This window comes from Ambystoma mexicanum, chromosome 7p, assembly GCF_040938575.1.
Source record: "Ambystoma mexicanum isolate Mex_15411 chromosome 7p, UKY_AmexF1_1, whole genome shotgun sequence".
In the NCBI taxonomy this organism is placed as follows: domain Eukaryota; kingdom Metazoa; phylum Chordata; class Amphibia; order Caudata; family Ambystomatidae; genus Ambystoma; species Ambystoma mexicanum.
In genome coordinates, this window is record NC_090939.1 from 926,248,857 (window position 1) to 926,275,364 (window position 26,508).

At 46.9% G+C, this 26,508-nt stretch overlaps 1 protein-coding gene across 1 annotated transcript; it reads right to left on the reverse strand.

Annotated features, from left to right (window-relative positions):
* Positions 1 to 517: 517 nt before the first annotated feature.
* Positions 518 to 26,046, reverse strand: LOC138525591 (histone H2A-like). Its single transcript, XM_069635634.1, has 2 exons — positions 25,948 to 26,046; positions 518 to 1,017 (listed from the first exon to the last, which is right to left on the reverse strand). The coding sequence occupies exon 2, from the start codon at positions 1,014 to 1,016 to the stop codon at positions 603 to 605; it is 414 nt and encodes a 137-aa protein (XP_069491735.1). The 5' UTR covers position 1,017; positions 25,948 to 26,046; the 3' UTR covers positions 518 to 602.
* Positions 26,047 to 26,508: the final 462 nt, after the last annotated feature.

Below are 26,508 nucleotides of genomic sequence, written 5' to 3' on the forward strand. Positions count from 1 at the left end.
TTGCAGCAGGATGGGGAGAAGCAAGGATGTTGGAAGAAACCATTTGGTGAAAATACAAAAAGCATGATCCATATATTAGGACACAATCTAAAGGGGTCAAGCCCAGAGCAGGAGTACTAGGAGTCCAGGAACTGGACATGAGTAGAGGTGGTAAAATGCACACCAGTGAAGATCCCAAAACGGTAAGAACGAATAGTGGTGGTCGAGTCCTAGGACTCAAAGCAGCAAGCGCTACTGACCAAAACCGGGAAAGGTGGGGGGGGCGGAGTGGGCATGTTAGAAAGTTGCAGACATGCTTGAAGTAAAGAAGGAATTTTATTATGTCCAAAATGTAGGGGTATTACTGTAATAATTGGGATAGTGAAAAAGCAGAGTTTCTGAAATATGGCACCATGACTTTGTAGATAAGAAGAAAAAAAAAACACTAAGCTTAAATTGTGGAAATATTTACGACTAGCTTACAATGTGCTTAGTGTAGTTTTGAGAATACAAATAAAATTGACAAGAACGTTTACAATTGCAGTACTAGGCTACTCATAAAAAGTTTATTAAGTGCTTTCAAATTTAAAACAAGTGTTAAGTAAAAACAGGACTGATTCATTCTAGAATTCTTGTGACTGAACATCTTTAATCTCTTCTGAAGAGCCCTTTGGAGTCTTCTTGGGGAGCAGCTGGGCCTGGATGTTTGGGAGGACACCGCCTTCAGAAATAGTCACTCCAGCAAACAGTTTGTTCAGCTCTTCGTCATTCCTGACTGCTAGCTGGATGTGCCTTGGCACAATTCTCGTTCGTTTGTTGTCCCGGGCAGCATTCCCCGACAGTTCCAGCACCTCTGCAGTCAGATATTCCAGGACTGCTGCCAAGTAAACTGGTGCCCCAGACCCAACCCGCTCTGCATAGTTCCCCTTTCTCAGCAACCGGTGGATACGGCCAACAGGAAACTGGAGACCAGCCCTTGAGGATCGGGTCTGTGACCCACGTTTAGGCTTGGTCATCTTCTTGCCACGTCCAGACATGCTGCAGGGCAGAGAAAAAGAAAATTAAAATCTGATCTAGACCATCGAGTTAAAGCATATTATATTAAGCAGTGTTAGACCAATCAAAATACGGACAAGCACCAATTACATATGTTCCATTGCTCACCCACAATAAAGCAGGCACAATGTCACCCTATACCAAATGTTGCTTTTAACTAGACAATCCAGCCTCTAAACCTGGCACCAGGCAATTGGTTTTAAAAACCAGAAAACCTATATTAAGGGGATTGGGGGCACTTCCAAAACCAATACAGCCCCTTTACAGCTACTATGACATGCACCGCTTCAGGTAGAAAGTCAGGTGCAATGAGAAGTGGCATTAATTATAATGCCCAACTAGTCAGGGGATGAAGGACTACATTACAGCTGAAACTCGTTGGCAATTGGGGTGCTAAAGATGGTCAGTGTTCTAGGTTGTTCCCGTTAGGAAGAGGGCTTAAGTATTACCGATCCTTTATCATTATCAACACAAGCCAGTCCTGAAGCGAGCGCTACGGGAGACTGAGCCCACAACAGAACATGGATAGCTACCCCAATAGTGCAGGCATATAGGCCACCTAGGTGCCATTCTGAAGCACCTGTGAAATTGGTAGCTTCAGTTGGCAACCACGGTGCAACTACCCTGGAAGCCCTTGCCTCCATGTGTGCACCATATCCACTTTCCTTTTAGATGGGATCTGACTATTAATTAATTTCACCATCTATTTACCAATTAAGCCAGTGCTCACTCTACCTAAAAAAACAGCACACGTGTGCTGTCAGTTCGTCCTGAAGAAGGCCCTAGTTGGGGGGGGGGGGGGGGGCGGCGAGGGAACAACTGAAACACGTGTAGACAATTGAGATTTGTATCTACACAGATGGGTTGATTGAGCAATAGACCTAAAACCCAAAAATTCAACAGCAAAATTGTCACATCTAACCAAAGAGGGTTAGAGACCAAAAGATGGAGAGCATGAATGGATTGGAGAAAGCATGAATGAGAAAACGTGTCGAGTCTAGGTTTCTTTTAGAATTAATTGTGTTTTGTTGCAACTTGTTTAAATAATATTTCATGTGGAACATTTTTTGAGATTGTGTTTATTTAAATGTGTATGACAAACAAATTGATTTTACTAATTGAATGTAGTCGATAAAGAGACTGTACATTAGGAAAAGAGGTACCCCTCTACGACTGCTTTAATATAGATGGTTTCATTGTTTAAAGCCTGCAAAACCAGTTGTGATATTAGGCATCCCCATTGTTTTTTGACCGGGAATTATTAGGCAAGGCTCAACTGCCAAGTATGCAGTAGGGTTGCCAGAATCAATCCACCATCTGAGCCCCAGGGCTTGTGCCCCTTGCCCATCTGGCATGTTAACAGAATCAAAAACCCACCGGTAGGAAGTGATGAGGAAACAAGTAATATCGATGGGAAGGAAAAATCATCCCTGGATGACCAAGACTGATGGGGTGAGTACCCCATCATGGCCTCCCCATTTCTCACATCTCCCACGGTAGCTATTCTCCCTCAATACGGGGGATGCCGATACCAAAAGGGGAGGTGCAATTTCCTTCCTATAATGTGGCTGAGAACTGCCACATTAGGACTAGGTATGATGTCCTTTGTCCGGACCCATGAGATTGTTGGGCTCCAAGAGACATCAGTACCAGCAATAAAGGGTAAGTGGCAGGTCAAGTGGGGTTGTAGTCCTGTGGATCCAATCATATTGTGATTGGACAGGACAAACATGTTAAATGGGGAGGCATGCCTGGTGGGGAGGGGGGGGGGGGTGTTCTTATATTCACCTACCTACTATATTCACCTACCTAGAGGCCAGTGAGTATCATGAAAGCTATATATATATATAAAAAAAAAAAAAAAAAAAAAAATCCAAAGTGGTGGTTACGTTTACAATATAACCCTATGGACATTATGGCCGGTCTAACATAAGACGAGGATGGACTCTGTGGCATTAGTGAGCTAGTGGCCCTACCGTCCAAAAGAAAGTTAGCTGCCTTAATGTCCATTAGGGCTTGCAAAGGCAGATTCTGGGGGAGGGAGGAACACACGCCAGCAAAAAGAAACAAGTCTCTAAATTGCTCCAGTTTAGAGAGATTATACATTGGTGAACCTGGAGGCTTGATCCACTATTAATGATCCAACTGCAAGATATGACAACAACCATTACCCATTAACCTTACTGACGACAATGCTAGGGGGTCACTGGCTTCAGTGTTAGTGGCCATGCAAGGCTGCAATTAAATTGCCAAGGATGAAGTGAAAGTGATGCTACCTGTGATAATGCTATCCATCAGCTCTTACGGACTCTGCGGTCCAAGATGCGAGTGGTGAGGCTATGGTTGACATCCATGTCGCTCTATTGGGCAATCCTGAAGAGTTTCTCTAAACCCTCAAACACCCTCCAGAGTAACTACTCATAAAATGTGTGGGAATGGCAAAGGCCACAAAGGCAAGCAAAATTTGTGAATATAGAAGGGTGTAGGACCCGTGTGTGATGCACGAAAATATATGCCTGCACTGCAAAGACCAAGAGGGGCCATGGGACTTCTCCAAGCAATCAAGTGCAGACATACGAAGGCATTCTGGATATGTGAGCAAGGGGCATCCACTTGAGCAGAATCTAATTCAGAGAGCAATCCCTAGGAGAGTTGGCCATCTTATTTTGAGAGCCTGCGGGGAAGGGGGGCTATACCAGATTGCCCCCATCGTTCTCCCCTAGTACCCGGGGAGGACGAGGGGAAAAGGGCATTGGATAGCCAATAAAAGGGTACAATTGCAAATTAAGCTCCAATTTGGATACCGTATCGGACCAAACTTTCAACATGGTCTGGTGGCTGGGCATGCTGACCCCTAACCCCCACCAAACCACCGGCCTCAAATCCAGTCCCCCCCCCCCCATCTTCAAAAACAGGCCAATCTCCTTTCTTGATACTAGGCCATCAAGAGACCTGGGCCCTCGAGACGGGTGTGCTGCACCATTTGCAGGCAGGGTTTCCAAGAGGCATTAGTACAGTGGACCAACGCCTGCGGTTGCTTGGTAACAAGTATGTCCTCTGGAGTAGAATTACCATCTGAGCAGATTTTATTGACCTAAAGATAGCCTCTGATACTGTTCAGAGGACTAATGTCAATCTGATGGTTCTGGATATGCCACAAAACCTAGATGCCATGAGGCTCCCGCAACAGAGCAATGGAGCGAAAATCCATTGTGAGCTAGATGGGGCTTTGTCTAGGAACCTCATGTCCTGAACCCCCCACGTTTATAAATGCCATAACTATTGAATTACTGAAGACACCATCCGATGCTGCCATACTAGCACGAGACAGGATTCCCATCTTGATGTTAATGACGATGCAGTACTACTGTCATTAACTCCTGTGGGACTGCGCTACCAGCTATTCAAGAGACCAAGGCCAGGTCTAACCTGGACCTTCGAATGAAAGCAGATACCGAAGGCTGGATTGACCCCCGCCCCCCTGCAGCTAGATACAGTGGTGCAATAACCAACTTTACCAGAGAACAGTGATGGTGTAGGTGTAGCCCTGCAGCCTATGGTGCTGACCTTTGGGGAAAATTTGGAAAACTGGCTTATCGACCCCTGACCCAAACATCCAGGTTTTACGAGCTGGATCTACAGCTGGTTGGAGAATATGCTGAGCGAAGCCATTCTTTTGGCTAATGAACAATTCAAGCCTCCTTAAATATCGGGGGGGGGGGGCAGTAGATGACATGGCACAGGGAGGATGAGCTTGCCTTGGTTATCCCTAAAAAATGGAACAGATCTAAGCCTTCAGGCCTTTGAACCAATCCAACTGCTATTAACCAACTCAAGGGCAGTGTGTGGCGTGTTCTAAGACGCAAAGTGGTAGGAAATTCCAGATTTCACCCTAATTCTGTAGCTAAGTAGAATCAGGGTTATGAAGATTACCTGGACCCATTTTCTACCAAGGTGATGAGAACTCCATGGCACGCTTGGGCATATTTCCCTTAGCCACTGTGAGGTTTAGTCCAGTCTGCCCTCTCTGCCTAGAGGAGATTTTGCCCATTTTCTTCCTTTTGTGCCCCAATTATATTGAGAAAAGGATCGCAAATACCACTTTTGTTCCTACTGGTGCCGAGGCTGCTTAATGGCCAAATGCCACCTTTTACCACAGGGTAGTGCCTGCTCAGGGCGTGGCGAAAATTGTAAATTAACTCCAAGTGCGCGGAGTTAATGTATGGCTTCATCTCTGAAACGGCTCCAGCCAGAGGGACTCCAGTATTAGCTGGAGAACAAACATGCACTCTTAGTGATATCATCTGATGGGTATTAATGCTGCTGCCAAAATTACCATGCACTCTAGGTACATTTGCGTTTTATGAATCTAGTAAGGATTACTTGCTGCTCATCAAGGAGGGATTTGCAAACTGCTGCTATTACCTTCTGTTGAACCATCATGCAGTCCAGCACTTTAAGCTATGTTAGGTTCCATTGCCTACCATCTTTCAGAAGGGTTTGGAAAATGCTACTCTTCTGCACTTGAGGGATCACATATTTTGGTCACAAATGACACTATGAAACTCCATGGAAAACTGATGTCATGATTAGATCTGTTGAACATCATGCAATTCAGATTTTTCTTGAACTCTCTAAATCCAATGAATAAAGGTTTTCGTAGGAGCAGGAAAAAGCCACGAGTTGAATGTGGAAAATTCCTGAGATCATTCGCTGTTGTATGCCCCAAGATAATATTTAATATGTTGGCTGTGGTTAAAATGTATATTATATACAACACTAACATGAGTGTGTGAACTTGGGCTCTGTCTGGCCATCGGTCTAAGTGCTCTAGAACAAGCCTGCCACACGGACCCACTTCTGCGACTGGTCCTGGCTAGCAGACGCATTGTCTCATCGTGATCCTGAACCAGCTTTTTCCAGCACCTCAAACTCGTGTGGGGGGGGGGGGGGCCTTTATCTTGAAGTGCTGAAGAAACTAGTTACAAATCATTTTGTTGGTAAATTACTGAAGCCGAATAGCTTCACATTTGAGATATGGCTACTAGATTGCCCAGTATTGGATGGTTCTCTTATTGTCAACCTGCACAAAGTCACCCATTTGGGGGGCCTTTCGACTGGGTAAATCTTGGGGAGAGCTGGAGTCAGGAAATCCAAGGATGTTGGTGTAGGTGTTTTAGCTACCCATGTCGGAGTATCGTTGGCATTCTGAATCCGTTACTTGAAAATATTTATTGGCATGCAGTAATATGCCATCTTGAATAGGATTCCATTAGATCGATCTTGTTCAATTTATTAACGACTGGAGTTCCCAGTCAAAGAATGGGCATATAATACTACTGGGTGTACTGGGTGATTTGAAGTCTTGTGTATGGATGTAGATTCCAGGGATTTAGCCCCTCAGTACACAATAGTAAACATGGGTGGCACTGGATTCAGGGTCTTGATCAAGAACAGGGCTATGCTACCGATATCCAGAGTTACTTCACCCTGCAGATTGATGGATTTTATTCTACCATGGTTTACATTTTTAAGGGACAATTGGTTGACTGCTGTAACACAATAAGGATTGTGGGGACTGTAATGAGTGACCATGGACAGTTGATAGATTTAAACTGATGACAGGACTTCTTGACCCAACCATTATGCAGGTAATAGGGTTCACTGACACAGAAAGTGAATGACCCATGAAAAATTCCTCCCTTGACTGGCAATGTTACTTATGTCAATACGTTTGATCATTTCATTGCCACCCACTCTCAGGTGCCCCTTCATGTAGAAGGAGGAGACACTTGCATTCTTAAGATGCTCTAGCGGTGGCAAAGAAGCAGAAAAAAAGTCACATTAGGCCTACAACTTCCAAACACTTCTGCAATCATGGCAGCATTTAGCGGCCTAACCTGCAAATGGTCTGCACCATGTGCACACAAAAAAACACTCCCGGCAAATCTATTCACCCCCTCCCCCAATGACTTGATCTTCCCGAATAGGTAGAGCTACAAGAGAAAAAAAAAAAAATTATGGACGAGCCAGAGCCACCAAGGCATACGAATATTGTACTCCTTGTCTCCCACCGCTCTCCATGTTTTGAGCCTAGCAGAAGCTGGTCTGCAAGGACCAGAGGGCGCACGCACGATTGGAGTCGTTGCTGTGGCAGGGAGTTTGCTGAATGCGTTTCACTTTTTCCCCCCCATTCACCATTTAAACATTAGTCTCCTGGAAAGGGAAGAGGGAGGATAGTCCTAGGCCTGGGACAAGGGGGCTGAACAAGTGCAAAAGCTCCAGAGGCCGAATTCAGCACTGGATCTGATGCTTATGTAACATGGGATAGGGCAAGCCAGTCCATTAATATACATTTGTTTTGTCACACTGAGTACCATTAAACCCTACTAACAAAGTGCTTACTGACTAATTTGCAGTTTTGGTCACCAAACACTGCAAGATTGTCCGAATGGCTTTTGGGGTTGAAAACTTGTATAATGTTTGTAGACACGTGGCACAGTATGCACTGCCATAAAGTACCCAGTGTGAAAATCCACGTTGGGTACAAAACTACAGGGAATTTAGCGTTTATATTTTGTCAATTGTTTCTAGGGCGCCAACCCCTACAGGCATCATGGCGCAAACTAATGTTTAAGCAGTCATGACCCATAAAGCAACTTTCTTGTGTAGCTTTTTACAATAAAACCTAAATTCATTTTATACGATAAAGAAGTGGGGGAAAAACATTTTTCACATAAGCACTGAACTGGCAAAAGATCGGGGACTGATAGGTGGAAACATGAAGTTGGCAAAGGTTTATGGGAAGGTATTTTGACACTTACATATGTAAGCAATGCCAACAGAAAGTATGATGTGAATAACACACAAGGCCACCAAAGGGTGATGCAGTCTAGGTTTCGTAAGTGACTTCTATAGTAAGTGCTTATTGCATACAATTTGCAGGTTGAAAGCAAAGGCTGTGTGACATTTTTAACATGGCTGGGGAGTTGATGAAGCCTAGTTGTGAGGTATTTATACGTGTTAACAGAGCTGCCACAAATGGGCTCAGTTTGAATTTGAAGATTACCCGTTATAGTAAATTGTGTGAATAGGTGACGTTTGTTTTTGGATATTAAACTAGAAGCACTTCCAACAAAATGCTCAAAAGAATATTTTGCATATTGACCACCAATGGCTAGAGCATAGATTCGATAGTTAAGACATACTGTGTACAGAGTTGCGGTGTGTGTTCGGCACATTAAGGCCTACAGAGCGATTCGTGTAATCACAAGGTTGAGCTATCGAGTGTGATGCGTTTGAAGGATATCTGAGCAGTTGGGAACAGGCTTCAGTTAAAGTTGTGCAGCACAGAGTTTAGGATTTGGCACATTAAGTGCTCCAAATAAGTGTGAATCAGGAATGTTCATATTAGGCCAATAATTCCACGGAATTGTCCAATTAGGTTTAGTACAAAAAGTATGAAGAGTTCCCGAGATGCCAAGTTTCCAGTTCATGCATGTGCGTCATGTACATGTTCTTCTGTAACATTCCATATTTGTGTGACTGACAGATTTTTCTCCCTGATGCCAACACCAAACTGGAATGGCATCGAGTAGCTCATTTGCGGCAGTAGAAGTGAGTTGGGCCATCCCCAGGTTTCAGTTAAGGGCTATGAAAAGACATCTGTGCGAGGAGCAGCAGTTGTCGTTCAACATGAGGATTAATTCGGGGCACTTTTACCCCAATCTAAAGCCTCCAGTGTAGGTCCTTTTCCTTGGCTTCCTCGAAATGCAGCATGGCACACTCAAATGGCTACGTGTCAATTTATGTGTGGCAATTGGGGTAGGCCAATTAGCAGTCTGTGCCCCTTGATCAGCAAAGACTGCTCTATTAGTGGCATCTCAATAAATGAGACAATCGGAAAAACCACAAGTACCAGGTCTGTCGGGAAACCTAACAAATCATCCATAGACCACCCATTGGGCATAGGGCCTGCAAAAATAAAGCTCTAGGGAGGACCCTGTGAGCTGATTCATAGAAAAAGCCTCCTTGGTCAGGCACCAACACTGAAGTAGTTTTCAACTTGGGCATGTCCGACAACCCCACATGTGCAATGAGATTCTGAGTGACACATGAAGGGGCCTGGACCCTACGAAACCTGGAACCAATGTATAACCCAATGCAGTGGACATAGAACAGTAGGGGCAGGGCGGGAGAGCATATATAAAGACTGTGGAAGAGCATCTTGAAAGAGGAAAGGTTCCCAATGAGCAGCCACTTGCCAGAGTGTGGGCTACACCATTGCCACTGATGTCACCTTTTATGACTTGCAGGATAGTGCATACAAATACTTTGTGGTGTCACACTACATGTGTGACCACATCAGGTCAGAGTAGTTTGTGTTCGTTATTATGGATTTGAGGCCCTGGCTCCCCACAACATCCCACCCTCTGATCAGGACGTACATGTCGAGCCAGGGATGAATCCAACCATTTTCCCTCTACAGCTTCTCTCCCGGGCTCTACTAGCACCCCTTCCTCCCCAAACCCAGTCTTCCATTCCTCCATTAAGGTGGGTCATCGGTTTAAGGAGGACTGTCTCGCTCGCCAACATCCCTCTTTGTGGGCTTCTACTCTTGGTTCCTTCTGGGTACTTCTACCATCTTTTCTGCCTCTGTTCTGGAGGGTGCATTTGGGTTGTTGGGATATGCTGGTGTTGCTGCCATTGTGGAGAGGAATTTGAGAGCCATAATGAGATGTCAAGACTTCTGTCATTAGCCAGGGTCTGCAAGCTGTACATGGGTGTTGGTATACCTGGACGGGAGTCCTTCCATTAGTGACTTTCACACTGTTTTGCTCAGAGTCTAGGGCCACTGCAACCAAGTCCTTCCTGGTCACAGCCTCGTGCGTAGCACCTTCCCATGCAAGTTCAGGATCCAACAGGTCTCTCTCTCTCTCTTTGGGCTAGTCTCGGGAGGATAGCTCAGGGGCAACGTGCTCGCCTTGGAAGCAAGATTATAGAGTACCACAGGTTCGATCCCTGGGTCCATGCTTAGAAACCTCATATACATGAACGATCATTCCTGTGGCTGCTGCACAAGCTCCCCCCACTCGTGGGGACCTCCAACATCTGCCCCCAATGACAAGATAAAAGTTCTCTTCCTCTCACATCACTCTAGTACCTTCTTATGGCAGTCCAGCAATCACTTTTACGTAATCCCCAATCTTGGTACTTCTGCACCTCCTGGGCAGGGAACTCCAGGATGTCCTTCAGATCCTCCTGCCTAGGCAGGATTCGATGTTCTTGCCAGCCACACTTTTTACCCTGGAGGTCGATCAATAAACCTCCACAAACTGCCACCTTGTACCCGGGCTGCAGGGTATGCTCCCGTTACATTCCTGTGTCTGTTACCCCTTCCAGGTCACTCACCTCTGGTTGATTCTCCCATTCAGACAGGGTAGGCCTCACACCTTCCATAATAACAGTGATGTGGCAAAGCTTTTTAATCGGAACCTTTCCGTTTGTACTGATTGACCTCACAGGTGAGGAAAATCTCCATCAGAGGTGACCTCTCCGCCTAGAGACCTGATTTTTTTTATTTATTATTGTTTTAGCCGTTTTCAATATACAAATTCATAATTTTTAACTTTAAAAAGCATACCAAATTTACAATGTACAGACTCAAGCAGCCAAAATATAGTTCACTTAACTCATATGCATAATACTAGACACTCAGACAGTAGGTAACAATAAGAAGATGATTATTTCATACAACTAATTCATAAAACCTGAGTTTGTAGATCGCTAGCACAATTTAGTTATCAGTTTTTACTTGTCCAATCGTCTTAGTTGCTGCTTGAGACTTTGTAACTTCCACTCATGAAGTGTTACCCAAATCCAAAGCTATTAAAATTTAATCAGTGATATCTGAGCCCAATAGTTATTAGAACACAATAAAAAGAGACCAGCGCATATCATGGTCAACAGTTTCTATGAATGAAATCACTTGAGAAGTGCATTAATCTTCAAGCAGTTTTGAGCGCAATCACAGACCAAATGTTCTAAGGATTCGATGGTATCCGGATCTCTGCAGAATCTGCAGTTCACAAGTTCCTGAGGTCTTAAGTTACGTCTTACCTGGACTTGATAAGTAGGCCATAAATCAAGTCGTGCTCTCAAGAACCCTGCTCTTAATATTACAGATGGGAATTTTAACAAATAAGTCTCAGGACTTTTTACTGCTTTAGGCCAGAAAACATGGCTGACGATACTTTTTACATTTGTCTATGGTAGAAATCCAGTCTAATTGGTACATGGTTTTTTTCGACGGTTAGTAATTAGCATGTGGATAGTTATATTTGCCTTTGCTACATTTTCCAGACAAAAGTCAACCCATAGTTTTGCAAAGACCTTATCTGAAGACAGCATATTAGTTGGCAATTGTCGATAGCATATTTACTTTTTGATTTGCCATTAAACATTTGCGGAACATACACCACCAAGTATAAACTGCATGCATAGAAATCAGGCCTAGTTCATAGCGCAGCCATGAGCCGGGAACACATTGAGGCAAGTTAGTACTGCCCGCCAATATTTTGCTTCAAAATATTGAAATTTAGGTTGACAATTCAGGAGTGTTTCCGTCCCATATAAAGTTTGAGGGGATTACTTTCATTGTCCAGAAGATTATTGCTGGTTTTATAGTAAATTTCCCAAACTTGTGTAGTATAATTTTGGTCTGTGAGATGGCCGTAGTCAACTTAGCCTCCATGCATTCTACTTGGCTACATGGTTTAATAGAACCTCCAAAATCAATGCCCAAATAGGTATAGGTTGTCACAGTTTCTAAAGGTGTGTTATTTATTGACCATTTAAACCTGTACTTGGAGGCGATTTGCCTGGTAAATTACGATTCTTAGTATTAACTACCAATTGATTCTCGGATAGGTACAGGTTAAACGCGTCAGATTCTGTAAACCCTTGGCATTTTTGATAAAAGGACTATCGTCCGCATAATTCAGAAGGGCTGGGGCATCAGAAGGAATTTGCAAAAAAACCGAGCTTAGGTCATGTATAAAGTATTGAAAATTGCAGCGGCTAGTAAGCAGCCTTGCTTTAGACCACGTGCTGTTGGAGCAGACAGCAAACCCTCCAGAGTTAATCTTATGCGGATCGATGTTTCGGCATGGAAGGCACGAATGATATCTTGAACATCTGGAGGGCAGCTGTCTGTTACTTCGCCATTAATAGAGCACGGGATACAGAGTCAAATGCAGCGTGTAAATCAATAAAATGCAAAATAAAACTGATAAACAAAGGGCTTTTATAGTATTCAGGGTTAGAAGATTAACACAGGTGCCTAGACCCGCAACAAAACCCGATTGTTGGCGATCGCTTGCCACTAGATGCAGGCCATTTTGCAAATATTTTTCCTGGGGCGTCCAGTAATGCAGTCAAAACGGTAATTTCGAGGGTTAGAGCTGTCACCCTTGTTATATATTGGAACTATTACAGATCATAGCCAGGATGCCAGCAGCTTGCGATGGGCCATCATTTGATGGAAAATTGCATTAAGGTTATTGGCCCAAAGCCGATTTTCTTTCAAAAAAGGCATTATGAAGACCATCAGGGCCAGCAGCTCTCGATGAGCTTAACTTTTGGATCAGCTCTTCGAGTAAAAGGGGTGAGCATTGGATATTCCAAGAGGTGGTGGATTGAATCTTAGTTATAAAAAAGTCGTCCGATACTGCACTAGTTTGTACATATGCTTGTGACGAATTTGGATGAAAATTAAGACGCCATATGTCGGCAGAATTTTGACCGTATGGAAGGGAGCATGGTTTTACCATCTTGTTGGAAGATCCAAGCTCGACGCCCGCGAATCCAGTTCAAATATTTGCATTTAGCTGTCTTCAAGGTGCTATTTAGGTTAACATTATTTGTAGCAATGATTTGTCTCTATTCTTTGCGATATTCAGCCTTTCGTAATTTAATTTCTAGGTCAAACGTATGCTTATGGGTTTTTATGTTTGGGTTTTGCACAATGGTATTTTGAAATGGTTCCAAAAAAAAAAAATCAGTGTATTCAATCAATTTATATGAGCTGTCTGACTTGTTTATTGCACGTGAAAACTTCATTAAATTACCATGTGACCATTTTAGGCGGTTTTTGGTATTATTAATCATTAGGGGTTGGGTCAGCCATTGTTTTGTGGGAGGAGAAGATGACCATGTAAGCTGTAGTGAAAGTAGAGGATGATCACTTAGTGACTGGAATAATCTCGAACAGAGCTACTACATCAAACATTAATTGGTCAACGTAAATTTAGTCAATGATACTTTGATTACGCTGCCACGTAGAGTTTGGGGGGTATATCTCGTTCTACTGAACCATTTCGAACTCGCATATTTTGATCACTCATAAGGCGGGACCAGGTGGAGCAGGCCTTCGTTTTAGTATCGCGAGAGACATAGTCCATATTTAAATCACCCACTATGATGGTTTCAGTAGTACCAACTGTTGTAGATATTAAGTCTAAAAGCACTGTTAATCCCTCAAAAAAGGCCAAATCAGATAGCGATAGATAATAAGAGCAATTATATGGTCATTACATATTTTCACTAATTGCATGAAGATGTTCTTATTAGCAGCCACCATTAAGCCAGATGAAGGCCGTCCACGAGGTACCATCCTTGCAGGTAATACAACATCAAAATTGTCCCAAGATGGAGGGTCCAAATACCAGGTCTCTTGAAGAGCAATTATAGCATAATCAGCTAAAGATTTTAGAGAAATATGCGAGTGAGCATTGCCTCGAGTGTTCCAGCAGGCTACCTTAATGACATGAGGTTGTGATGACGTTGATGGTTAATTCCTAGGTGTCTGCAGGTCATCACGTGAACTAAAGTAAATTTGAGGTTGGTAATCAGATGGAACAGCCTCACGTTTTTTCAATGCAATCTGGGTCTTGGGCAAGTAAAAATCCCATATCAAATAAGGTCATCTTGGCCAGCCATATAGTGTTTAGAACTATGCCGGAGGGAATCCATAATCGCTGTGGAGGCAACAGTAAGAAATTCAACTTGCGCAATGTCATGTGATGTTAAATCCTCCAATTTAACGACATCGCTAACAATATTCAGAACGCTTTGTCCATTTAAATTGTACGTGGGATAAGGGCCCTCACGGCATTTTAAGAGAAGGGTGCGACAAGTGAAGCAAAAGGAATGGAATAGCGAGACTGCTTAAGGTTAGTCATTTTCAGCCCATTATTACTTAAAAGATATGATGTTTCTTTCCTGGTTGTATTTTGGGTATCGGACAGGAGGTTCGTATAGGTACATTCTGGCCTCCATTAATTATTGGGTTCAAAGGATTTGCTTGTTGTACCACCGCAGATGTCCAGGATACTGATTTTGGTTGAATTTCAGGGGTTGGCTTCTTGGACTGCTCATTCTTATATGGTCCACGTTCATCCATATAAGAATCTTATGCTTATGCATTTCCCTCAGAATAATAGATCTTTGTAAATCTAGATTTATCTGAAGGTGTAGCTAATGGCTTAGGTGAAATTGGTTTTTGATTTCGGTCATTATACCCCATTTCAAGCACTTCGATCAAATTGTCCAACGGTTCATGGACCACAGGGCTAACAGGAAGACTGACCAACATTTATTGGTACAACATTAGCAGCAGTTGCTGGAGTAATCATTGGATGAGTCCGTTATTTTTTTTAAAGAAAGCGTTTAGAGATGCTTTTGTCATTCTTGCAGCAGGCATGTTCTTGGGGGTTTTTTGATGCTCTTGCGATTCTTGACTTTTGAAGGGATTGGAAGAGCAGAGTCTGTTGAGGATGAAATACCGGGCGAAATGGATTGTATATTATCCATCATGGGATCAAGTACTATTGAGTCCTGCACACTCTGCCACGCGTTATTTGCTGTCAGTGGTTGGGTTTGAGGCAGATTGAGGACTTGATGTAATTATGTGAGAAATAATGGGCACCATAGGTTGAGAATCAATGGGAATGACTGGCTCTATTACATGCGGGTTGTCAGTTAGATCAATGCATGGCTTGCCATCAAGTGAAAGAGGAATGGCTTGAGGAGCCAGTTTCACTTGTAGCAGTAAATCGTCCAACTTAGACTCTTGTTTTGTTATTTTTGCATCCAACACTTCAAAATGTTTAAGGATAGTAGAGTGGTATTAATTGCTGTCAAAGTAGTTTGTAACAGCAGTTATTGAGTTTCAGAAGCGTCAGCATGTGGTCTTGCCGTAGTACGGCGCGTGTTGGGTGTGCATATGATATGGTGGACAAAGAATGAGTTGATATTGGAAGCTCAGGTGACATTTTGTATGGGAATTTTGAATCGATATTGGGACTCACACCGACTCGCATAAAGGGAGACCTCTGGATTATCTGGGTCTTCTGGTGTATAGTCAGTTTACATAGTCGATTGAATATTACCCTCGACCGCTTGGGGAGGAATAACAGGGTGAAATTTAACATGGTATTATCAGATCTCGAGGGGCCATCAAGCTCACCACAGTTCTAGTAAGAGGCCGCTGAAAATTACTATGTATTTTAAGTGGCTGGGGTGTGTCATATGAGCACCTTGTTTTGGAGTTGACAGACATGTGGGATTAAATGCTGGTATACAAGCTCCCCGTGGAGGACAGGGGACGTGGTGTCAGCATAAGAGACTTGTACGAAGTAATTTTGCAGGTTATTCTGATTGCCATCAAAGCTATTGCAAACATTTACCGTTAGGGGCATGTCGGTTTTCAATGAATAGAGCCGCCCACGGTTAGACATAATAAATACAAAGATTTCGCTATATAGTGCAAAAAAAAAAAAAATTTTTTACAAGGCCCACTGCAGCCACGACCTTGTTAGGCACTTAAGCTATGAGAACAGGGCACCACCACCGACAATGCGGCAAAGTGGGTAAGCGGTACTCTGACCAGTACTCGCCCGTGGAAAGCAGCCTTAACTCCTCAAATGACTAATGGTGCTACTTACAATAGATGGAACATATAAAATATCACACCTTGCGACCACTGTGCTCAACTGCGGCTTACTGCATAATACTAATGGACTCATCTTTCTGGGGTCCCCAAGCCTCTGTGGGGGTGTTCATGGTATCCTTTGTCATCCATTTCCCATAGGTGTAACATCTGGCCTCGTTGCTTGGACGCCACCTGCTTATTGTGCTCTCTGCACGTCATTGTCTCCTCCACGACATCTGATGCTGGCATCCTGCTGGTGATGTCTGTTGTGCATTGATCTGTCTGGTGTACCTTTGTACATCTTTCCATGCTCTCCCATCGGTAGTTGGTCTTGGGGCCATTCCTAGTCGACCTTTCATTTGTTGAGGCGGGGGGCCTGCGCCGGTCTGTTCTTGTGCCTTTGCTGTGATACTTGCTGCTGTTGGTCTTTTAAGGCTGCTCATGTGCATGTTGTCCTGTGCTGTTATTGTGTCTTGTCATTCTCTTGCTCCTTTTTGTCATCTCCTTCCTTGTTAGCCGCCATGCAGGTCTCCTGTGTTTGTCTCAGGTCTCTTGTTGTCTCCCCCCCCGTGGAGACAAGTACGTCACTTTCCTTCATGGTGGCCAAATGGTTGTCCCTGGTTCGCTTCTTCGTTTCTGAGGGCATGTGTCTTTGGTTCTTACTTACGTTATGCTCATCACCCTCGGTACAAATAAGTTCATACCTCGCTCCCTTGGGCTTGCCCCTCCCGAAGTCAGAATGCTCTTCACCTCACCTGATCCTGTCTCTCAGAGCGGCGTGCCCTTTCCATGCCTCCATGGTGTTCCCTTTGCGCCCCTTGGTCTTTCTATTCCAGGGTCAGTGCCCCATTTCACTTCCATCAACCTTTGAGCTGGTCATTTCATGCATGGGTGGATGTAGTGTATATGCTGCAGTAAAATTGTATTTCTCTCGATGACGATAGGAGTCTGCCTTTCCGGTCATGCGCTCGATGTGGTGCCCCGCTCACCCCTGTACTCTTTTGGAGCAAGCGGATGCTTGTATGCGGCAGGTGTTGTGCAGCGGGGAGCTCTTATTTCTGTCAGGTTAGGCACGTGTCCCCTGGGGTTAATTGCCTTTTCCTCACAGGCAGAACGCCCCTTCTCATGTGGTTGCTCCCGTTTTATTTATTACGGTTAAACTTTCGGTCGGGCCAGCAGCATGGCTGGGCGACGTGCCCTTCTCTGCTCTCCTCACAGGGCTGGAATTTGCAGGTAGATTGCTTGACCGCATCCAGCCTTCCGGCTCAGCGTGGTTCCTGGCACCAGTTCTCAGTGTATGGTGGGCAGATCTGTCTGAACAACGTTCACCAGACCCGGGACGGTGAGGTACCATGGCTGACTGCCATCTCTGCGATAGACATCCGTACGTGGCAGGCCCTCCTGTTGCTTCCTTTATTTTCACGCGTGGATTGCGTTTCCTCTTCGTCACCAGTTGTCGGTTAAGTAATTATGGATGTGAGGCCCCGGCTCCCCACAACATCTTAGTACGACATGCATGTGAACAGGGAGGCAAGGATGTATACAACCTTGTCTTTATTTTCCTTCTAAAGATACTTACCCAGCCTCTACAAGCCCCTCTTCCTCCCTCAGCCCCATGTTTCCGTAAGGGGGGGGGACCTCTGTTTAACCAGGACAGTCCTCAAATCGCTCTCCCAACAGTTTGTTTCGGCACAATAAGCATTATTCACAGTAGGTCATGTCCAGGGATGCAAACTACCAAACTTAAATGCGTTGTGTGTTTTATGCTTTAACAGAAGGTATACCTAAAAGCTAAAAGACTACCATTACTGACCCCAACCCCCCCTAACCTTCCCTCCTCCAGTGGAGGTATTTCAAGTCATATTGGCCCATGCTCCTTTACTAGGACTAGCCAACACGAATGAAGGCTTTTGCAACGGTAACAACCCTCCCCCTCTCAGAGATTGTTGCTTCCTAGTTAAGTTTTAAAAAGTGGGTCAGAAGCAGAGTACACCCACATTCTCAGCACCCCCCTCCCACCGCCCCCAAAATGAATACCAACAATAAACTTCGGGTGGTGAGGGGATTGGATTTAGTAAGGTTGAAAATACGGTCGAACAAAAGTGCACCATCTGTGTTAGATGCCTGGCAGGCTCGGACCAAAAAAACACAAAATGCTAGTGTGGGCCAGTTTTGTTGGTCAGAGGGACACCTTTTGTGATGAGTTATGTCACTATGCGGCTAGTAGTTTTGACCAGTGCTGCTGAAAAAATATTATTTAAAATTAAAAATGTGCATCACATTTTATTTAAAAAAAATATATATTTAAAAAAAACGTCCTCTTCAGTACTATTCAAACAGTTATTTGTTTTGTGCACCTAACCCTGAGGTAACTTGGCACTGGAAAACACATGATACAGGCAGAGATCAACGGTACATACATGTTTACATAACAGGTAGGTACAGTAATGGCAGAAGGGTCGACCTAGGTCCCGATTTACATATTGGTCATACCTTCAAAAACCGTATAGATATATACAGTAAGAGTGGCAGGTCGACTAGGTTACACATTAGTCTGACCATTTAAGGCAGGTATGGGTGAGGTGGGGAGCAGCGGGATACTTGGGCCCAGCAAAGGGATGTGAAACAGGATCATAGCGGTGCAGGATTGTTTGGGCTTAAACAGTCCGTCACAAAATGAATGAATTGCCATTTGCAACTGTGGGCAACTTGGTGCCCCCGAGAATGTTATACCCGAGTTCGACCCTGAACCCTGGCACACGTTGGAGCAGGAAGCCTTTCCGGGAAGTGCCTGGTAAAAGCTTACTCTTGGGCTATGTTTTTTGCCCCCTAGGGCTGGGGCCCTAGATAGAGGAATAGATTACATACCCGTTTACAAATTACCCAAGTTGATTTCGGCCGTTACGATAAGATACCTTTGGGCTTACTGCACAAAATCCTAGACTCGCTTAAAAGTGTAAAAGGTCGCTTTAATGCGACAGGCCAAAGCTCACAAATAAACGCTAACCTGGCCCCTGGCCACAGACTAAATTAACAGTTTTAACATTTCACCAAACATTAAATAATTAACTCTTAAATCCCCAACCATTGAATGAATAGCCCCAATTTCCTCCCTACCCATCTCCAGGTCCTCACCATCCTCCAACCATCTTCTCCAGCCTTCGTCCCCACTTTCTGCCACCCTCTCCCCAGGGCCATGCCCCTCCATCTTCCAGACCTGCTCCCCTCTCTGCATCCCTGAGGTAGCCCGTTCGTGCAAACAGCACTACCCCCATCCTTACCCGCGCTATCCCCCATTGCTTGCCTCCCCCCTCATCCAAAGGGGGCCATGCCCCCGCCACCAGAAAAACCCCTCCCCTGAGGTGTTCTTTTCTGCCCCACACTTAAGGTGCTCAACACTTCCAACTCTTCAACATCTCCTCCACCAACAATCTTAAAGCCAGCAAATAGCCAATACCGTAAAGTGACAAATGAACTCCATCGTCCCTAAAAACCTCAAAGTTCTCACATAAAATCTCCTTGTGCTCAAGCACTCGTACCGCTACCAGACCACAAAACCTTACCATCTCCCCCTTTATCTTTTTCCTTGTGCGCTCTACCGCACCTTCACTCGCTGCGCCCCTCCACACTCTCCTCGGTAACAACTTAGTCCAGAACAAACTTACCTTCGTCAAAATTTCCTTAAGCCATGCCAGATCCCTCTTCATCAACAAAGCTATTCCCGTATCCCACACCAAGTCATTCTCCCCAGCATGTATTATTAACCCGTCCGGGACCCCAAAACGCTCCTTCATCCCCGCTAACATGGGCAGCAGTTGATCCCAACGCAAGCCCCCAATCCCCGACCACCTCACAATCCCCAATTCATAGCTGCAGCCCAGTTGCATGCCGAAAACTATCTTCTCTGCCTCGTTACCCGCCCACTTCACAATCAAGTGCCCAACAATCCAGATCTGCCGAATCTGCCCCGGCCTCCTGGCCGACTCTGAAAAAGAAATCAGTGTCACTCACACCTCCACACCCCACCAAGAGCCCCCCCCACACCCTGACCCCAATGCCCCTTCTCAACCCGACTCTTTGCCCAGCTCCCTGATATAACCCTTATATTTCCTAGACCGCCACCTTCCCACTCTTGACCTCATCCTCCGACAGCCCCAAACGGTTACCCTCAGACACCGCACCCATCCTAAATGAATGCGTACCAAAATCCTCAGGCTTTTCCCCCCACCGCACCAAACGCTTTTCTCAGAACCCCCAGCCCCTGCGCTGCCGACACCCCTAGCCCCTCAGCGTGTCCAAAAACCAACCCGGACCTTCCTCCTGACAACTCCTTCCACGCCAAGCCCACCCTCACCGGGCACAGCTCTTTACTTCCCCACCCCAGCGACACCCAGCAGCCCTTCCCTTCTGGTCAGTTTTCAACCTTCCCATCCAAATATCCACACCCAAATCCAAAAAATGGACATTCTCCCACTGTAAACCACCTGCACCGCCTTTTGCTCCCACAAGCTCCGACACCCTGAATGCCCCAAAAAAACAACCATGTAAAACAAGCCTGAAACATAACCCCCTCCCAACAAACTACCTCCAGGGCCCTGCATAATCTGACTAACAGGGTTGCCGATATCGGCCTCCTGCTATCCTTCATACCACCTCCCCCGCCGCCCAACCCTCTAACAACCTGCTCGCCAACGCCCCACCATCAGGTGAAAAACCCCAAAACCACTTGCCGTAGAAGGCTATCCCCGCCAATTTTCCCGATATGGTGGCCTTCGACCAACCATTATCCATACACCTCAAAAGAAAATTAACCACATCATCCCTCCTGCGCTCCTCAGCATCCTCCCAACCCTTCCAGCTACGAGCCCCCGTTTTTATAACTTCTCCCCACGCCCTCCTGTACGCTGCCCTAGACGACGGTGCCAAAGAGCCCTCCACTCGCGACAGAGCTCTAAGTTTCCTAGCTTCCACAGGTCCTCTGCGATCCGCTGCCCAATCTGGTCTGCTCCAGGTGCCAATCCACGGAATTGGCCATTGAAAACGAGATAATGCATCAGCGATGCCATTATCTTTGCCCGGCACTTGTGTAGCCCTGAACAGCACATTCCCTTCGAGGCATCATAACACAAACTCCATCAACAACCTTGCCACCCTGGTCCCTTGCAGACTGCCTGTTGACGACATTGACCACGCAATTGTCCACATTGAAATTCACCTTATTTGACAACTCCCTGCCCCACAGATCCATTGCCACCAACAATGGAAAGAACTCCAAGAATGCAATAAACTCCCCTCTTCCTACCACCTCGACAGCCACCTCTCTGCACACCATCTACCTTGCCAGAAGACTCCGAAACCCCCCGCACCTGCTGCATCCGAAAATATCTGCACCTCCCAGACTACCGGATCCCCTTGTAGCCACATGGACACCCCATTAAAACTTTCCAAAAAGCGCAGCCAGATCCTACAATCCTCCCGCACCACCCCTGAAACTCTCACCCGATGATGCGGGCATTTTGCTCCCGACATGTTCCTACAAAAAGGTACGCCCCGGGGCCACCACCTTACAAGCGAAATTCAAATGCCCCACCAACTGCTGCATCTCAAGCAAAGTCCCGCGCCTCGACCACCTTCTCCAGCAAACCCACCAAACGACACCTTGTGCGGCAAGCGTGTCATCGTCCTGGTATCCAGCTCAATCCCCAAAAACGTCAAAACCACCGCTGGACCTTCCGTCTTATCCTCAGCCAACGGCACCCCCAGCTCCTGCATCAATGCCTGAAAAGTCTGCAGAATGCTCCTGCACTCAGCCTTAGCATCCGCCCCGCCGATAAACAAAAAAAAAAAAATCATCCAGGTAGTGTAAAACCCCCTCCGCACCTGAACTATACGTAAAAACCCACTGCAGGAATGAACTAAAACGTTCAAACAAAGCGCAAGAAACCGCGCATCCCATCGGTAGAGCCTTATCTACATAGATCCCATCCTCAAATTGCATACCCAGCAACCAAAAATCCTCCGGGTGCACCGCGACCCACCCTCCTTATTAATTCCACTGCCTGGTCCACGCTCGCATATGACACCCCACAATCTTCCTGGGCGATGAAATCATTGACTGACAAACCCTCTGGCCATGATAGATGTATCAGCCTGAATTCCCCCGGCACCTTTTTGGGCACCACCCCCAATGGAGATATAACCAAATCGCCCGGTAAATCCACAAATGGACCAACCACCCGCCCAGCTGACACTTCCTTGCGCAGCTTCTTAACCACATCCCCTTTCTCCTTGGCTGATCTGATTTTTCCACCAATCTGCACACCCTTGGTCCTTGGCAGCCCAGCCTGAAACCATCCCCAAGATCTTCGCCCCTTCCCTGTCCGGATAAAAACTGAGCCACCTCTCCAGAACCTCCATCTTAACTGGATTAGAAGCCTTTCCCCACAATCCCTCGTCCCACTCCACACCCCCGCCCGTGGTCTCCCTGCTGAAAACACTGTAACCGGGTGCTGGCCTGCACATCTGGTGGACTCATGCCGGAACCTACACGCCGCCTGCGTGCAGCCCTCTTTATTGAAACCCCAACACACTGCTGACCCCTGCCCCTTCAGGAGTGGGGCGACCAAGAAGGGTCTGGAAAGGCACGGGTAAGCCACTTGCAGTGTGTACCGTCGGCGCCATCCATTGCAGCCAGAGGTCCATATCTATCTCCCACCAAACCGCCTGGCTTTACTCCGCCAATCTTGCCCGAAATTCCTCATCGTACCTCACCCACGAAAAAAAAACCAAAACTCATGAAAGCCTTCCGTATAACATCCATATATTTCAACAGTGATACACACCTCTCCGGGAATTTCTCGCAGTAAACACTGGCATATATGATAAACGCGGATGTCCAATTCTCTATTGTCACCAGGACTTTCGGACTCAATGCCAGCTCCCTCTCCCTCTTCCTTCAAACCCTCCTTAGCTCCAACCTCGCTGTGTAACAGCTTGAAAATGTCCACAAATTCACCGGGCCAAATCTTATCCTTCGTTGAAGCCATCAAATGTGCTCCCAATGGTTTATTGATGCCCATATATGGCAGCTTCTTATCCTTTCCTTTACCGTCTGTCTCCTTATCTTTTGTTGCATGCACCTCCGTTACCTCCTGCTCCATCACCCAGTCAGTCTGAACCTCCACTGACGACACTTTTCTCCCCACCTGAAAATCCTGCAGCCTGCGTGCCCCCCATCTATCCTCGTCCCTTGCGCCCATTCCCACTCCCCATTTACCCCTGACCTCGCATCTCCCCTCTGCCATGCAGCTGACCACTCCCTGCCCACCTCGCTCAGCCCTGCCATTGCCCAACTGCAATACTCATCTCCCTCCTCAATGGGCTCATGCTGCGGGAAGAAAACATATCAGCAGACTCATCTAACCAAGTGTTCCCCCGGCTGCCCGACTGCTGACCCTTCCACATCCCCAGACCACCGCAACCCTTCCCTCCCCCTCGCCACCCACCGAGTCACCCCGTAACCCTCATCGCCCCAATGCCCCACATACTCCATCCCATCATCATCCCCAAAGCCATACCAGGGCTGTTGCGAGCACCAGCTTGTTCCGGGTAGCTCCTCCTCGGGTGAACTCAAGGCGTCCGCCCCACCGCTCCTTCTCCTCCTAGGCGGGGCCGTAGGAACCCCTGCCTCGTCTTCTCTTCCTGGGCGAGGGGTCCTCACTGCCACCCGTTGCTCCTCCTCGCTAGGGGCCATGCTGCGCCCTCTAGGCTGTGCTCCACCATCCTGTAGAAGGGCCGCTCTGAAACCCTCTCTTGGCTGCTCCTTCCGCACTGTGGGGGCCACCCCAAACCCTCCACCCGAAGCCCTCCTAAACAGGAAGGTCGTTCCGCACCTCTCCCGTGACCGCTCCCTCCTTCTCCCTTTCACGCTCTTCTGTAAATACTTATCTCCCCTATCCCAACGCGCCACTGTCCCCCCTGTACCTCCACCCACTCTTCCATCCCCTGCCTGCCCTGTCCCCTCACGCCTAATCGTCACTTCCCCAACTTCTCCTGCAACCCCCACTTCCGCAAACCTACCTACATTACCGCCCCCCCACCCCCCCAACCCTTCTGCTCTCCTAGGAGTCTCCTGCCTGGCCCCCCCCCACTTCCCTCTTCCCCGCTGCAGGGCTACACGCCACTACCACTGCCAGCACTCCCATCTGCCGCAGCTCACCTCTGCGGTCTGCTTCCCTCCCCCTCCTTACCCCCTGTAACCTCTGACACCACCCCCTCGAGCTGCGTCTTGGACGCCCTGCCAATAATCGCCAGGGCCTCCCTCATGGCCTTGGCATCAATAATGCCCTCCTTGTCTTCGGCCCACCATCTTCCTATCTTCCTCCTATCCCCGCCCGACCAGCGACCCGCTGCCCACTATGACAGACCAAAACCACACTTGCCCAGCCCCAGCAACTACCCCAGCTTCTGCCGCCCAACCTAGAGACATTTTTTTTTTTATTTACCCTACCACGCCCAGCGCTGACAGGCCCTTGCCCCCTACACCACCACTGCCCGAACCTAAAGCAAAAGCAAAACGCTCAGGCCGCCCCCTCCCCCCCCTGGCGCCTGAAACCCCTGCTGCACCCCACAGAGCCAAAAGAGGCCCACACAAATGACCCGCCTGTGTAAAAACCTGCCTATGCCCAGGCAAACTGGTATCCCCAAAAAAACAGCCATGCCACCCGCACCTCGTTCTGATCAAGAAAAAATGCCACTCAGACATTTGCCCCTGCTCAGCAGAAATTGGCAGTATTTCTTCTATCCATGTTTTATATATTATTATTATTATTATTAGTTTTAATTTCATTTCCACTCCCCCCTCTCACCAACCCCACCGACCTCAACCCCCAACCCACCTGGCACTACGGGGGTCGCAAATCCGGCAGAGGGAGCAACCGCTGAACTGAGCTACTTCCTCCGCCCCCTGGCCCCTCCCGATCCCTGAGGCAAACCGCCCACAGAACCCACTCGGCTCATCCCCAACGCAAGGGCCGCAGCGCGGGCCTGTCCCCGGCACCCAGCCAACAGTGCGCGGGGCCTTCCCAAGGAGCCCCCCACTGGCGCACCACCCCAAAGTGTGCATATCCCGTCAGCCGCTGAGCACCCCGCCTGCTCAACAGACTCACGCTCGCAAGAAGGGAGAGCCCCCCGGGCCCCAAAGCCAAACCCCCCCACCCCCCACAAAAACTACCCACCTGCACCAGAAACCGACAGCCAAAAGAACCACCTGCCCCCACACAACGCGCCTGAGACGCCTTATCTACAGCGAGTACCCTAACCGGCCGCCAGGTAAGCAGGCTCCTAGAACCTACACTTTTTTTTTTTTTTTTTTTTTTTTTTTAAATATCACCCGCACTCCCTTCCCCCTAAACCACTTCACACCCACTTTCCCATCTCACCACCCAACCAACCCAGGCCTCAGGCAGGGAAAGCTCGAAGCAGGCGACCCGGACAAAGACTCGCCCTCAACAGTCGCCTGCTCTCGAACCTTCCCTGCCCCTTAAATACCCCCCCAGCGACACGCTATACGCAGGCCAGCTCGCTGGCCTGTGCACTGAGCAAAACCACCCCAGGGGGAAACGTTCCCCCCAGGATCCCCCCCCCCTTCTAGAAGGTTATCCTTTGGGGGCGATCATATCACACAGAATCTTTATTTTTGAACTGGCCACTAGAAAAGGCGTTGGTCCCATCAAGTGTGAACAAACATCACCTGTTTGCCAATCTTCAGTGCAACATTTCACAGTATATTGTGCATTTAAGTTCAAACAAACCTAGCGAAGGCAACTTCTAATATAACACCAACATATTAAACAACAAAAACAAAAACGACTGACGAGTCATACCAATGGCGACAATGAACACACAAAAACAGCGCTAACCTCCAACGTTTCACTCCCTCAGGCCGCAACTTTAAACAACCAGCTTCCTCGCCAACAGCTCGCTGAGAAGTGGTCCAACAGGGTTTCGTTTTATACACTTCCGAGTAAAAAAAAAACAGCTAATTAACACCTCCCAACGACGACATTGCCACCTGTTTAGCCGCTTGCTACCTCGGACGGAGAGTAATAAAAAAGTAGTCCAGTAATCCTCTTTCGCCAGTTATTTTGCTTAAATTCTGTACATGCCCCAAGGGGAGAAAAGTAGAATTGTGTTGGGCAGACGACATCGAGCATGTTTTCACATTTAACAGTGCTGGAAATGGGGAAAATGTGTATTCTGGGAACCCTGCCCCCGTCTGTGGGAAGGGGGTGGGGTCAATGGGTGTGGCTCCATGCTATGTCGCAATTTCTTAATTGAACCAGAGCCTGGCGATTTGCATAAAAGCAAAGAGAATTTTGGGAACCTAAGAATGCACACATCTTTACATTTGAAACACCTATGTGATAATGACTCAGAAATAAACCCTTTTTAGGAGTAATAGATGTTGAACCATTAGTTGT

Bases quoted from the DNA above. Each gene is read 5' to 3' on its own strand.
- LOC138525591 (XM_069635634.1), bottom strand. From the start codon at position 1,016: ATGTCTGGACGTGGCAAGAAGATGACCAAGCCTAAACGTGGGTCACAG.